Here is a 13,544-nt window from a genome sequence, read left to right on the forward strand (position 1 = left end):
TGCAAGGCAAGCGCTCTACCACTGAGCCACCTTCCCAGCCCAGGTAGAGCTCTTTCAAATGCTGTTAGAGCTCCTTTAAAATCAGCTATTGCCCTCCTGCAAGGGACGAGGAAGAAGTGGAGAGAAGGCAGGTGTCCCCTCTGTTGGCCAGACAGCAGGCCTCTAGATCCCTCCCCCACAATGTGCTGGGGCCTGCACAATTACAAAGTCATTCTGTCAGGTGTATTTCTAATAGCACCCCAAAGATACCTATTAATACAGTGCTTTCTTTTATATGCACTTTGCAGGTACCAGTCTCAGAAATTAATCCATTTCAGGTCACAGTCACCCCAAGATAGCTGTCACCTACAGGGGAAGGCCACACAGCTTCCTGGTCTCCCTGTGGCTGTCCCTGAAGGCTGGCCACCTGCCTCTGGAGACCAGAGAGGGGCTGTGACCTGAAACTAAGCTTGAAGCCCTTGACAGGGTCAGAATGCATTGTGGTTCCCAGGAGGGCTCTTCCGGAAGTTTGCAGCCCCCATCCCCAGGGCCAAGGCTGGAGGTGGCAAGCAAGCCTTTCCATTTCCCAGGGAGGAAAGTCGGGGTGAAGCCTGGGAGGGGGTGGGTGAGTCAGAGCTCAGGAGCTTCTTATGGGGACAAAGGCTGAGGGTGGGGCTCCTCGGAATTCCTGGGGCGGGCAAATTGGGTCCCTCCCCCTGCCCTGAGGCACAGTTTAAGCTCTCCCGGCCTCCCTTTCCCCACACACCTCAGCACCATGGAGTTCGACCTGTCTGCAGGTACGACCCCCGGGAGGGAGTGACCCCGGGAGGGAGTGGCACAACCCACGTCCTGGGGTCCTCACGCGGGGAGGGGGTGCACCTGACTTCTCTCTGCAGCCCTGGGCTCCACTTCCAACAAGCCAGCAGGGGCAGGCCAGGTGGTAGACCCCAAGTCCTGTCCCCACAAAGCTCAGGGCGGGCCAAAGGCAGGCGCCGCTCAGCACCCGAAGGTAAGTTGCCTCGCCGCCAGGCCCGCCCCGGGTGCCGGGGCCTCCCACGCTGGGGTGGGGGGCTGGTAGGGGTCCCCGCTCACTGCACACCCCACCCAGCAACGCCACGGGAGCTCCTCGGACTCCAGCAGCAGCAGCAGCAGCAGCTCCAGCGAGGCGGAGTCCGAGGGGAAGGTAAGGCCGCGCCGGCCCCGCGGGCCGGGCCGGGGTCGCCGGGCAGCGCCGGGGCGGGGGGCGCGGGCCCGTGCCCAGACCGCCAAGTCTCCTCTCCCACCCGCCGCCCGCGGCGCACCGCAGGCCGCCGGCTGCGAGCAGCGCAAGCCCTGCCCGGACAAGGCCAAGAAGCCCAAGAAGAAGGAGAAGAAGGGGAAGAAGGAGAAGGCCCCCCATTGACGGCAGGCGGGCGGGGCCATTAAACCTTCCCCCACCTTCGCGCCCGGCCGCAGCTCTCTGCCGCCCCCTGCCGGCATCCCGCGCCGCCGCCCTCCGCGCGCGCCCGGCCGCCGCTCTCCTCTGCCCCGCCCCGTCCCGCCCTCCACGCGCGCGCCCGGCCGCCGCTCTCCTCTGCCCATCCCGGTCCCGCCCTCCGCGCGCGCGCCCGACCGCCGCTCTCCTCTGCCCATCCTGGTCCCGCCCTCCGCGCGCGCGCCCGGCCGCCGCTCTCCTCTGCCCATCCTGGTCCCGCCCTCCGCGCGCGCGCGCGCCCGGCCGCCGCTCTCCTCCGCCCCGCCCCGCCCTCCGCGCGCGCGCCCGGCCGCCGCTCTCCTCTGCCTCGCCCCGTCTCGCCCTCCACGCGCGCGCGCCCGGCCGCCGCTCTCCTCTGCCCCGCCCCGTCCCGCCCTCCGCGCGCGCACCCCCGGCTGCTGCTCTTCTACCCCGCCCTCGCTCTCCTCTCCCCGCCCTCCCCCTCCCCTGCCCGTCCCAGGCCGCCGCCTTCTGCCCCGCCCCGTCCGCCCCGTCCGCGCCCTCCGCGCCCGTCCGGGCCGCTGCGCCCCCACCCAACAACCCAAAGCCGAGGCCGCGGAACGTCAGGTTTATTGTTTCCTTGTGCAGCGAGAAAAAATCAGCACCTTGGCGGGGAGGGCGGGCGGCCGGGCCGGGCCGGCCGGGGGTGAGATGAGTCTGCGGGAACCGGGCCGGGCTCACCGCACCAGGTGGAAGGTGAGCCAGTACATGAGCAGGGGCTGCGCCGCCGCCACCGCCATGGTCAGGTACATGCGCAGCTGGTTGCGCGCCCCGCGCACCGGGACCCCCTCCGCCGCCGCCTCCGACAGGATCTTCAGCCGCAGGGTTCGGATCTGCGGGGAGAGGAGAGAAGGGGACGGGGTGAAGGGTTACCCCGGGGCCATGGGGACCAGACTACTGCCCGCCCCCAAGTCCCTGCAGCCTCCAGTTCCTGCTGGGGGGGGGGCTCAATCCCCTCCTCTCCCTTCTTAGTCTTGGAGGCAGAAAACAGGAGGTCCCAGACTCCGAGGCCAGGCCCAGCCCTTCCTTGGGAACTCCCTGCCAAAACCGCCCGTGTATGGGTCAGTCGACAACCATCCTTTTTTGGGTTCGGTTGTGGGGCCTGAACTCTGGGCCTGGGCACTGTCCCTCAGCTCTTCAGCTCAAGGCTAGCGCTCTACCACTTGAGACACAACACCACTTCCAGCTTTTTTTTTTCTTCTGTTTATGTGGTGCATGAGGAATCGAACCGAGGGCCTCATGCATGCAAGGCAAGTGCTCTACCACTGAGCCACCTTCCCAGCCCAACAACCATCCTTTTTTGGGGGGAGCCAATGAATGGACTCGAGGGGTCTCTATAAGCGTGGCAAGCGTTCTACCTCTGAGCTACTAGTACAGCCCTTCAGATGGCAACTTTTGTTCTTTTCTGCGTAGTTTGCGACTGTCTTGTTTTCTGCTCACCCCAGTCTTCCCAGGACCCTCACCAGCATCCCTTTTTTTTTTTTTTTTGCAAGGCTGGGCTTTGAACTCAAGGCCCCACACTTGCTGACCAGTGTTCTACATCTGACCCACATCCCCAGTCTAATCGTTCCATTTTACAAAACAGGAGCCAGGTTTAGGAAGTAATTTGCTGTAAAATCCTGGTGAAGACTGAGGTCAACCTAAGGGTTCAGTCACCAGCATCCCACTCCATTTGAATGGGCTTTTTTTTTGGGGGGGGGGTCCGGTCGTGGGGCCTGGGTGCTGTCCCTCAGCTCTTCAGCTCAAGGCTAGCGCTCTACCACTTGAGCCACAGAACCACTTCCAGTTTTCTGTGGTTAATTGGAAACGAGTCTCACAGACATCTGGCCAGGCTGGCTTTGAACTATGATCCTCAGATCTCAATCTCCTGAGTAGCTAGGATTACAGGTGTGAGCCATGGGTACCCAGCTGAACAGGCTTTTGAGAAATCTCATGGGGACATGTGGGCTGGAAAGCCCATCATGTGAAAGAAGGAAGCAAAGGTGAGGGGTTTCCCTGGAACCAGCATGCTACCACCCCCAGCATCCAGGCTGGCTCTATCCCTCTAGGCCCCAGCATGATCACCCCTCTTCCAGGAAGCCCTCCAGGCAGAAGTGGCCACTCTAGATCCCTTCAGTTCACTAATATGACTATGGTTTAAGTTCCTGGAGCTCCTCTGCTTGGATGTCCTGAGGGGTCAGCCCGGGGGGCCTCTGGCCTCAGCCTCACACACCCGGGGCCCAGGCTTACCATAAACACAAAGATGGACATGCAACACCAGCCCAGAACCAAGTAGTAGCCAATCTTCCCAAAGAGCAGGCCCATGAGGACCCCGCCGATCATCCTGGAGGCAGAGAGAGAGGGGAAGCCAGGTCTGAGGAAGAGGCCTGAAGGCTGGGGCTGGCAGGCAGAGTACGGGGCACTCACCCAACATATTTGTAGCCCAAGAAGGCCACCAGGTCGATGGTGGTGAGGTCGGTGTTGACTGTGACCAGGTAGAGGCTGAGCAGGATGGCCAGCACCTCCACGGTCAGCCAGGCCAGAGCTGAGCTTGCCTGGAGTCCCAGAAGGTCTGGGGAAAACCTGCCAGGACCAACACCCAAACCCTGTCATTGGTCTCCTGTCATCGCTGGGGTCCCCAAAGATGGGTGGCAGCCTGCCATGACAGCAGGCTTGTCCCTAGACTGTGATACCCACAGCAGTCGGGGCTGGGCAAGGGGACCGGGAAAGGCTTGTGATGGACATAGGCAAGAGGAGGCATTCTAGAAGACAGTATGGCTGAGCTGATATCAGGAGGGCTAAGGAGCTGGTAGGGGAAGGAGAGCTTGGTTTTTGTGCCTCATCTAACTGTTTCTAATGGCATTTGTTTTCAGTGCCACAAAGGAAAGGTGCAGGGGACTAGGAGAGGTGGAGGTGAAGAGGTGACACTGGCTGGGAGATAATGGTGAATGAGCAAGTGCTGGGCAGGTGACATGGGGGAGAAACATATTCTTGGGCCAAAAGAAATGGATGTGCAGCCAGGCGCCGATGGCTCATGCCTGTAATCCTAGCTAGTCAGGAGGCTGAGATATGAGGGTCAGCGTTCACAGCCAGCCCAGGCAGGAAAGTCTGTGAAACTTATCTCCAATTAACTACCAGAAAACCGGAAATGGCACTGTGGCTTAAGTGGTAGAGTGCTAGCCTTGAGCTGAAAAGCTCAGGGACAGTGCCCAGGCCCAGAGTTCAAGCCCCATAACTGACAAACAAGAAAAAAAGTACAATGACCCTGGGATCAGAGGTTCTTCGGATGCACCTACAGAGGAGCAGAACAGCAGGCAGGGTGAACAAAGCAGCAGCCAGGACTAAACATTCCAGCTACTGCTGGAGTCAGGAGGTATTGGGGGAGGGGAGGGCCTCTTTTAAGCAAATGAGGAAGAGGACAGATCTGGGGCCAGAGGCTAAGAGGAAGGAGTGGGAGCAGGGATAGAACAAAAATGGTGATAGCAATATTTCAAACCAACTGGGAGCCAAGGTGGTACTAGGAAAGATGTTCTGTGAGGGAGAGACTTAAGACTTCCAGACTGGGCTGGGATGTAGCTCAGTGGCAAAGCGCTTGCCTAGCAAGTGCAACGTCCTGGGTTCGATCCCCAGTACCAAAAAAGAAAAGACAAAAAAAAAAAAAAATACAGTTAAAAAAAAAAAAACCAAACAAAGACTTCCAGACTGCCCTACTGCCCCTCAACCCAGCCCTCCAGCCCAGGCCTAGCCTTACCTGTCCTGGGTTCCCAGTGCAAGGCCTGCCACCAAGATGTAGGTGATGAAAGCCATCGCTGGGGGAGACAGGGACACTGATCAGAGGACAAAGGGCCATTTGGGGCCTCTGAATATCCAGCCCCCCTGCCACCAATAAAAATCAGGGTACAATGGTGCCTGCCTGTAATCCCAGCTAGAGGGAGGAAGAGACAGACCTGGAATATAGAGATCCGGAGCGTTGACATCAAAACGGGGTGCCACAGGGGTGTCCTGCTGGTACTGTACCTCCCAGTCCTGTAGAGTGAGGGGGGGAATGGACAGAAGCCCAGAAATGGGGCTTCTCCTGCCCTGTTTATAGCCCCAGCCCCTGGGCAGGGGTGCTCACCTGGTGTAGGTAAGGGAAGATGAGCAGGCCCAGTTTTTTGCCCACATACACTGTGTCCACAGCAAAGTAATACTTGAGCTTCGAGACTGGGATGAAGCGGTCGATCTGGGGAGGCAGAGCTCAAACCTGAGGCTGTGTGGCCTCTGTCTGACCCCCCACACGCACCCCATTCCCAATACTCCCCACCTACTTACATTCTTATCCACAAGTTCCTTGCCCTGGGCCGCCAGGCTGCTCCCATAGGCCACGGCCATGTCAGAGACAGGATTTGTTAAGAAGGCTGCCTGGGGGGACGCAGAGGTGGCGGGGTAGCCCAGATTTCCCGGTGCCCGCTGAGCGCCATAGCCCCGGCTGTGGGCTGAACTCGTGTCGTCAAAAAGCTGGTGGGGGTCTGCCATGCCTGGCTGGGACATTGGGACCCTTCGCTTGGAGGCTGCAGGGGAAGAGGATGGGGGGGAGCACTCATTCACTCTGCAGCAAACCCTCCGTTTCCCCCACAGGGGGTGGGGACCCCAAAGGAGAGTACTGAAACAGGAGAGGGGCTGTCAGGGGTAGATCTGCCTACCAGCCATGCAGGGCATGAAGCCCTGAGTCCAAACCTCGGTACTGCCACACACACACACAAAGAGAAGAAAATATTATGACTTAACTCATCCAATCCACCAATTTCTGCTAACATTTGTATCTTCATTTCAGAGGAGAAAAGTGAGTCCAAAGACACTCAGCCTCAAAGCTATGCCGGTAGTAAGAGGCAGAGCCAGCTTCCAAGAATTTGTAAAACCCAGGCTTTGGTGGCTCATGCCTGTAATCCTATTTTTGAGGAGGCTGAAGATCTGAGGATCACAGTTTGATCTTCCTTGCCAGGCTGGGCAAGGAAGTCCATGAGACTCTTATCTCCAATTAACCACAAAAAACCAGAGTGGAAGCCAGGTGCTGGTGGCTCACGCCTGTAATCCTAGCTACTCAGGAGGCTGAGATCTGAGAATTGAGGTTCAAAGCCAGCCCGGGCAGGAAAGTCCCTGAGACTCTTACCTCCAATAAACCACTAGAAAACAGGAAGTGGCGCTGTGGCTCAAGCAGTAGAGCATTCATTTGCCTTAAGCTGAAGAACGCAAAGACAGCGCCCAGGCCCAGAGTTCAAGCCCCAACCGACAAAAAAAAAAAAAAAAAAAAAAGCCAAAAGTAGATCTGTGACTCAAGTGGTAGAACACCAGCCTTACAGCACAAAATCGCAGGGACAGTGCCCCAGAGTTCAAGCCCTAGGACCTAAATAAATAAGATTGTAAAAGAATGAGGCTAGGTCTGGGAAGGTGGCTTTGTGGTAGAGTGCTTGCCTAGCATGCATGAGGCCCTAGGTTTGATTCCTCAGTACCACATAAATAGAAAAAGCCAGAGTAATGCTGTGGCTCAAGTGGTAGGAGTGCTAGCCTTGAGCAAAAGAAGCTCAGGGACAGTGCCCAGGCCCTGAGTTCAAGCCCCAGGCCTGGCAAAAACAAAGATTGAGGCTAAGGTGTGGTTCAGGTCCTTAATAAGGCACTGGGAACCAGAGTCCAAACTTGGAAGAAGACAGGGGTCAAATTATCCAATCCAGAGCCCTCAGGCCTCTTGTAGAATTGAGTTAACTCCTGCCTGGGCAGGGGCTGGTGTGAGACAAAATGACACCCCCAAACTACTCAGCCCCACAAAAAGCATCTGTCCGTGTCACTTGGCAATTGGCAGCCTCCAAGTCTTCCTCTCCATTTCTTTTTTCCCCCCTTTTCCGGGGATGGGACCCGGGACCTAACCCGCAGTAGACAAATGCTCTACCACTGAGCCATAACCCTAATTCCATCCTGTCAATTCTTTTATAGCCTGAAAATAAATCCAGGTCTCCTCAAAGTCAAGCAAGCAGCATGGGCCCTGCCCATTGCCCCACTTGTAATGTCCTTGCCCTCCTACTGCTTCTTGAAAGTCCTGCTAGCCTTCCTCCCTCCACCCTTGGTAGGTAGGGTTCCCAGTTACCTACGTGTTTCTCTACACTGTCAAGCCTGGGTCAGCCAACCTCCAAATCTCTGCTTCTGACACAGCGCCTGCACCTGTCTCATCTATCTGACCTCCCTGCTGGCCACAGCACTGGAGAAAACAAATGCTTGTGCCTTCCCAGAACTGATGGCACCTGACTGGTCCCTCTCCAGCGCCCTGGGAGATGTGGGCCAATTTTCCACCCTTGCCCTGGTTTTGTGCCTGTCACCTAGCCCAGTCTCACCCTTAGCCAGTGCCCCTCTAGCTCCTACACTCCATCTTTAGCCATGATTAATTAGTTTCTTGGCTCTAGTCCTGGGTTAAGTCACTTCCAGAACTCCCTCTGGCTGTTCCTGGGCCTTATCTCAATGTCTGCAGGTACAGTCTAACATCCAGCCAGTAGTTCACAGTGTGGGTGTGTGCTGGTAGTAGGGCCCAGGGCCTGAGCACTTAGCTTTTTTTTTTTTTTTTTTTTTTTTTTTTGCTGGTCGTGGAGCTTGAACTCTGGGCCTGGGCACTGTCCTGAGCGCTTCAGCTCAAGGCTAGCACTCTACTACTTGAGCCATAGCACCCACTTCCAGCTTTTTTTTCTGTGTATGTGGTGCTGAGGAATCGAACCCAGGGCCTCATGCATGCAAGGCAAGCGCTCTACCTCTGAGCCACGTTCCCAGCCCGCACTTAGCTTTTTTATTCAAAGCTCAAAGCTAGTGCTCTATTACTTGAGCCGCAGCTCCACTTCCAGTTTTTTTGTTTGTTTGTTTTTTTCCTGGCTAATTAGGGTCTCGTTGACTTTCATGCCTAGGCGGGCTTTGAACTGCAATCCTTAGATCTCAGCCTCCCAAGTAGCTAGCATTACAGGTGTGAGTCACTGGCTCCTGGCACCTGCAATCTTTCATCATGCTTTTCCAGGAACCCTAAACACTATAGGCCTGAAGCCTCTGGGTACCCACAACACCTCTGTCTCAGGATCTCTGCTTGCGATTCCCCATGCCTGGCCTCTACTTCCACAGTCATACATCCTTTACTCCATGCAGTCACTGTCTTCTGCTCTGTACTGGCCACTCCATGTGGACAGAATGAGCACACGGGACTTCTCCCTCAAAAGCCCTAGTCACATCCCATTATTCCCTAAACCATCCTGGTGAATTATTTCCCGGATAGTTTAGTATCTGTATCTGAGCTGTAAGACAGCAAGAACTAGGGCTTAGGTTGGGTACAACTGGGTCCTCAAATTCCAGCACAAAGAGGAGGGGGACAAGACATTACTGAATAAATAAACCAAATGTCCAGTGTATATATGAAGATGAACTAGAGGCAGAGGCCTACTAATTCAGAGATAGGGACAGGAGTGCAGTTAGGCTCATGCTTGTAATCCCAGCCACTCAGGAGACTGAGATATGAGGGTTGTAGTTCGAAGCCAGCCAGGGCAGGAAAATCTATGAGACTCTTATCTCCAATTAACTAGCAAAAACCCCAAAGTGGAGCTGTGATTCAAGTAGCAAAGCACTAGCCTTAAGCCAAAAAAGCTAAGGGACAGCGTCCAGGCCCTGAGTTCAAGCCCCAGGACCAACACAAAAAGAATTTTCTAAAGACCCTATCCCTAATGCACCCCATATCCCCTGCCCTAATGCACCCCATACCCCCAAGGCACCCCCTAACTTAATGCACCCCCTACCCGGGCCTGGCATCTCCACGCTGGGCGTAACTCGAAGATCCAGATCTTCAATATCCTGACCTCCGACCTGTAGTGACCTCGCCAACCGCCACTCCCGGCTCCCGCCACGCCCCTAGCCCGCCCGAGCTTCCTCAGCCGGCCACGTACGCCACTTACGCAGCCGCGGCGTCCCCGCCGCCGCCAAGCCTGCCGGGTGCATCTTTCGCCGCCGCCGCGCCGCGCCGCCGTCGCCGCCGCCGTCGCTGCTGCTGTCTCAGCCGTGGTTCAGAACGGGCCCGCCCGGCTCCCGTAGCCACGCCCCAGGAGTGACGCTACAGCCAATGAACCACCGGACTGACCGAAGAAGCCCCGCCCTTTCACAGGCTTGGGCGGGTGGGCGGTGCTCTACGTGGACTAGGGTGAATGACATAAAGCAGGGGGTGGGAGGGCGTGGCCTGAAATCTTCCTGGGAGTAAGCAGTGTCGGGTGTCCAGCGAGGTGGTCGATGGGAAATGGAGTCTTCTAGAAGAGGGAGCTCAATTTGGGTGACTGAGAGCATTGGGGAGTCCAAGAGAAAAGGTTGAACTTGTGTCCTAATCAGAGTCATGAGACTTCTGTCACCTATAGATTTTTAGAGTGAATATTTTATTGTTTTTTTAAAAATAAATTTCAAGCCTGGCGCTGGTGGCTCACGCCTGTAATCCTAGCTACTCAGGAGGCTGAGATCTGAGGATCGTGGTTCAAAGCCAGCCGGGCAGGAGAGACCGTGAGACTCCTATCTCCAATAAAACCACCAGAAAACCGGAAGTGGCGCTATAGCTCAAGTGGTAGAGCGCTGGCCTTGAGCTGAAGAGCTGAGGGACAGCGCCCAGGCCCAGAGTTCAAGCCCCATGACCGACCAAAAAAAATAATAATAAATTTTAAAAAAATAAATTTCAGGCTGGGGCCTGCTCCCCCCAGCCTGTAATCCTAGCTACTCAGAAGGCTGAGATCTGAGGATCGTGGTTCAAAGCCAGCCCGGACAGAAAAGTCCTTGTTAGAGAAATGAGCTCCCTTCCCATAGTTTAGCCCACTCCCCTTCTCCAGAGCTTTGCATGCTTCCTTCCTAGGCAACATTAGGCCCATGTAGTGGATGGCACTTCTCTGGGGCGGCTACAATCATATAAAAGAGCCCCTTAGAGTGACCTTCAGTTGCAAGACCCCTTATCTACTATTTGGACAGCAGCCATAAATCCTAGTCTGCCAATATGAAGCCCCTGACCCACATGTCCAAACCTCGGTCTCTGCCTCTTAGCTCTTTGTACCCCCCTCCTAAGCCTCCTAGGTTATACAGGTCACCTCAGAAAATAGCCAGTGCTGCTTCTCACTTCTCCCTTGTGAGAAGGGGTCTTGCCGGTTTGCACCTGATGTTTGTGTGGTTTTCTGGCAAAGTCTAATAATCTTCCATTTAATCTTTCAGTCTCTGAGACTGTTATCTCCAATGAATCACCAGAAAAATGGAAGTGGCACTGTGGCTCAAGTAGTAGAGCGCTCCCCTTGAGCTGAAGAGCTTAGGGACAGTGCCCAGGCCCAGAGTTCAAGCCCCACGACTGACAAAAATAAATAAAAATAAATTTCCTTTCCTCTTTTGTGTGCCAGTTACAAGGTCTTGAACTCAGAGCTGAGTGCTGTTGCTGAGCATTTTTGGTTAAAGCTGATGGTCTAGATAGGAGTCCCCTGGATTTTCCTGTTCGGGTTGGCTTTAAACTGTGATCCTTATATCTCAGCCTCCTGAGTAGCTAGGAATACAGGAGTGAGACACTGATGGGGGGGGGGACCCTTGAGGGCCTTTCTGCAATGAGTCTTGCCTCAGTTGAGTTCTTTTTGTTAGTTCCCTATTCTTTACTTCCAAGACCTTTGGGTTCCACCATTTTCTCCATCTTACTCCTGGGTAAGCTAGGATTACAGAGACAAGCCACTAGCATCCAGCTTACTTTTTAATTACTATAGCAATTATTTTGCCCCTTTTTTTGTTGGTGGTGGTGGTCAGGCTTGAGCTCAGGGCTTGAGAGCTGTCTCTGAGCCTCTTTGTGCTCAAAGCTAGCTCTCTACCATTTGAACCACCAATGATACTTCCAGCTCTTTTTTTTTGGTCAGTTGTGGGGCTTGAACTCTGGGCCTGGGCACTGTCCCTGAGCCACAGCACAACCTCCAGTTTTTCTGGTGGTTTATTGGAGATGAGAGTCTCACAGACTTTCCTTGCCCAGGCTGGCTTTGAACCTCAATCCTCATATCTCAACCTCCTGAGTAGCTAGGATTATAGGCATGAGCCATCAGCTCCCAGCTGTCAACTTCCAGCTTTTGAGTGGTACATTGGAGGTAAGAGTCTCAAGGGGACTTTTCCTCCCTGGCTGACATCAAACCGCAACCCTCAGATCTCAGTTTCCTGAGTAGCTAGAATGAAAGGTGTGATCCACTGGTGCCTGGCTATTTTGCCTTCTTTCTGGTCTATTGTGTAACAACTAATCCATGAAGGATTAGTTCCAGGACCTCAATGGATACTAGAATCCTCAGACATAAAACATGATATATGGGCTGGGAAGGTGGCTCAGTGGTAGAGTGCTTGCCTCACATGCATGAGGCCCTGGGTTCGATTCCTCAGCACCAGGTAAGCAGAAAAAGCAGGAAGTGGCGCTGTGGTTCCAGTGGTAGAGTGCTAGCCTTGAGCTGAAGAGCTGAGGGACAATGCCCAGGCCCAGAGTTCAGGCCCCATGACCAGCAAAAAAAAAAAAACAAACCAAAACCATGATATATGGCCCAGGCCCTAGTTCATATATCCTAGTTACTCAGGAGGCTGAGATCTGAGGATTGTGGTTTGAAGCCAGCACAGGCAGGAAAGTCTTTGACACTCTTACCTCCAATTAACCAGCATAAAAGCTGGAAGTGGAGATATAGTTTAAATAGATACATAGATATCATAAATATACATAGTATTCTCTGTGTGTACATATAGTCAACCGGATCAAACTCAGGGCCTCACATATACTAGGAACATGCTCTACTGCTGAACCTTACCTCCAGTTCCTTAAATTATTCCATATTACTTATGTGTATGTGTCTTTTTTGGGGGAGGGGGGTTGTAGGGCTTGAACTCAGGGCCTGGACACTGTCCCTGAGCCTCTTTGTGCTCAAGGCTACAGTTCTACCACTTGAGCCACAGCATGACTTCTGGCTTTTGAGTGGTTTATTGGAGATAGCACTGTTATGGGAACTTTTCTGCCCAGGCTGGCATCAAACCATGATACTCAGTCTCAGCCACCTGAATAGCTAGAATTACAGGTGTGAGCCATCAGCGCCTGGCTTCATTACATATTATTTATGATACCTGATATAAATCCATATAAGGCCTTAGTGGAAGAATGCTTGCCTTGCATGCATGAAGCCCTGGATTTGATTCCTCAGTACCACATAAACCAAAAAAGCCAGAAGTGGAGGTTCAAATGATAGAGCACTAGCCTTGAGCACAGAGAGGCTCAGGGACAGAGCCCAGGCCCTGAGTCCAAGCCCCTAGGACCTGCAATAATAAATAAATCTGATATTACTCTGTGTGCACGCACGCGTGCACATGTGCACGCATGCATACACACACCAATCCTAGGGCTTGCGCTCAGGCCCTGGGCACTGTCCCTGAACTTCTTTTGCTCAAAGCTAGTGCTCTACCATTTGAGCCACAGCACCACTTCTGATTTATTGGTTTATTGGAGATAAGAGTCTCACAGACTTTCCTCCCCTGGCTGACTTTGAACTGTGATTCTCAGATCTCAGCTTCCTGAGTAGCTAGGATTACAAGTGTAAGCCACCAGCACCAGGATCTCTGTACAGTTTCAAGAATAGTGACGTTCCAGGCATCAGTGGCCCATGCTTAAGTTTTCTCATCTGCTGTTATAATTCAGAATTACATGGAAAGGGGTTAAGGATTCACTACACAAATGTGGCTACTCTTAGCTACTCTATTTTTATTAGCATGTATCTCTTCCTATAGACTGTCAGCCCCATTTGGGGTCCGTTCCAAGAATGGGCACAACTTTATAAATAGACCCAGTTCAGCCTATCTGAGCTGGGTTACCAGCCCCCAATTCCTGTGTGGGTTCATTGTGGTTTGAATTCTGGGCTGTCCTCCAGATGGCTTCCAGGAAGGTACTGAGTTCTTTTTTTGGGGGGGTCTGGTCGTGGGGCCTGAACTCTGGGCCTGGGCGCTGTCCCTCAGCTCTTCAGCTCAAGGATAGCACTCTACCACTTGAGCCATAGCACCACTTCCGGCTTTTTTTTCCTGCTTATGTGGTGCTGAGGAATCGAACCCA

The 13,544-nt window shown here is 54.1% G+C and overlaps 2 protein-coding genes across 4 annotated transcripts; one reads left to right on the forward strand and one right to left on the reverse strand.

Annotated features, from left to right (window-relative positions):
- Positions 1–670: 670 nt before the first annotated feature.
- On the forward strand, positions 671–1,420 carry LOC138811133 (immortalization up-regulated protein-like). Its single transcript, XM_069998763.1, has 4 exons — positions 671–776; positions 876–988; positions 1,088–1,162; positions 1,286–1,420. Exons 1-4 carry the CDS (start codon positions 755–757, stop codon positions 1,379–1,381), a joined length of 306 nt encoding a protein of 101 aa, XP_069854864.1. The 5' UTR covers positions 671–754; the 3' UTR covers positions 1,382–1,420.
- A 581-nt stretch (positions 1,421–2,001) lies between these two features.
- Positions 2,002–9,499, reverse strand: LOC138811132 (protein YIF1B). 3 transcript variants are annotated; one of them, XM_069998759.1, is made up of 8 exons: positions 9,373–9,499; positions 5,744–5,982; positions 5,550–5,654; positions 5,380–5,458; positions 5,184–5,241; positions 3,860–4,015; positions 3,683–3,776; positions 2,002–2,286 (listed from the first exon to the last, which is right to left on the reverse strand). In XM_069998759.1, exons 1-8 carry the CDS (start codon positions 9,422–9,424, stop codon positions 2,131–2,133), a joined length of 939 nt encoding a protein of 312 aa, XP_069854860.1. In that variant the 5' UTR covers positions 9,425–9,499; the 3' UTR covers positions 2,002–2,130. The 3 variants fall into 3 exon arrangements, with proteins under 3 accessions (XP_069854860.1, XP_069854861.1, XP_069854863.1); XM_069998760.1 differs by having other exon boundaries at positions 9,382–9,498; XM_069998762.1 differs by lacking the exon at positions 9,373–9,499 and adding an exon at positions 9,226–9,332.
- Between the last annotated feature and the right edge of the window lie 4,045 nt (positions 9,500–13,544).

The sequence above is a fragment of the Dipodomys merriami genome, unplaced genomic scaffold (assembly GCF_024711535.1).
Source record: "Dipodomys merriami isolate MVZ:Mamm:240054 unplaced genomic scaffold, mDipMer1.0.p SCAF_52, whole genome shotgun sequence".
NCBI lineage: Eukaryota > Metazoa > Chordata > Mammalia > Rodentia > Heteromyidae > Dipodomys > Dipodomys merriami.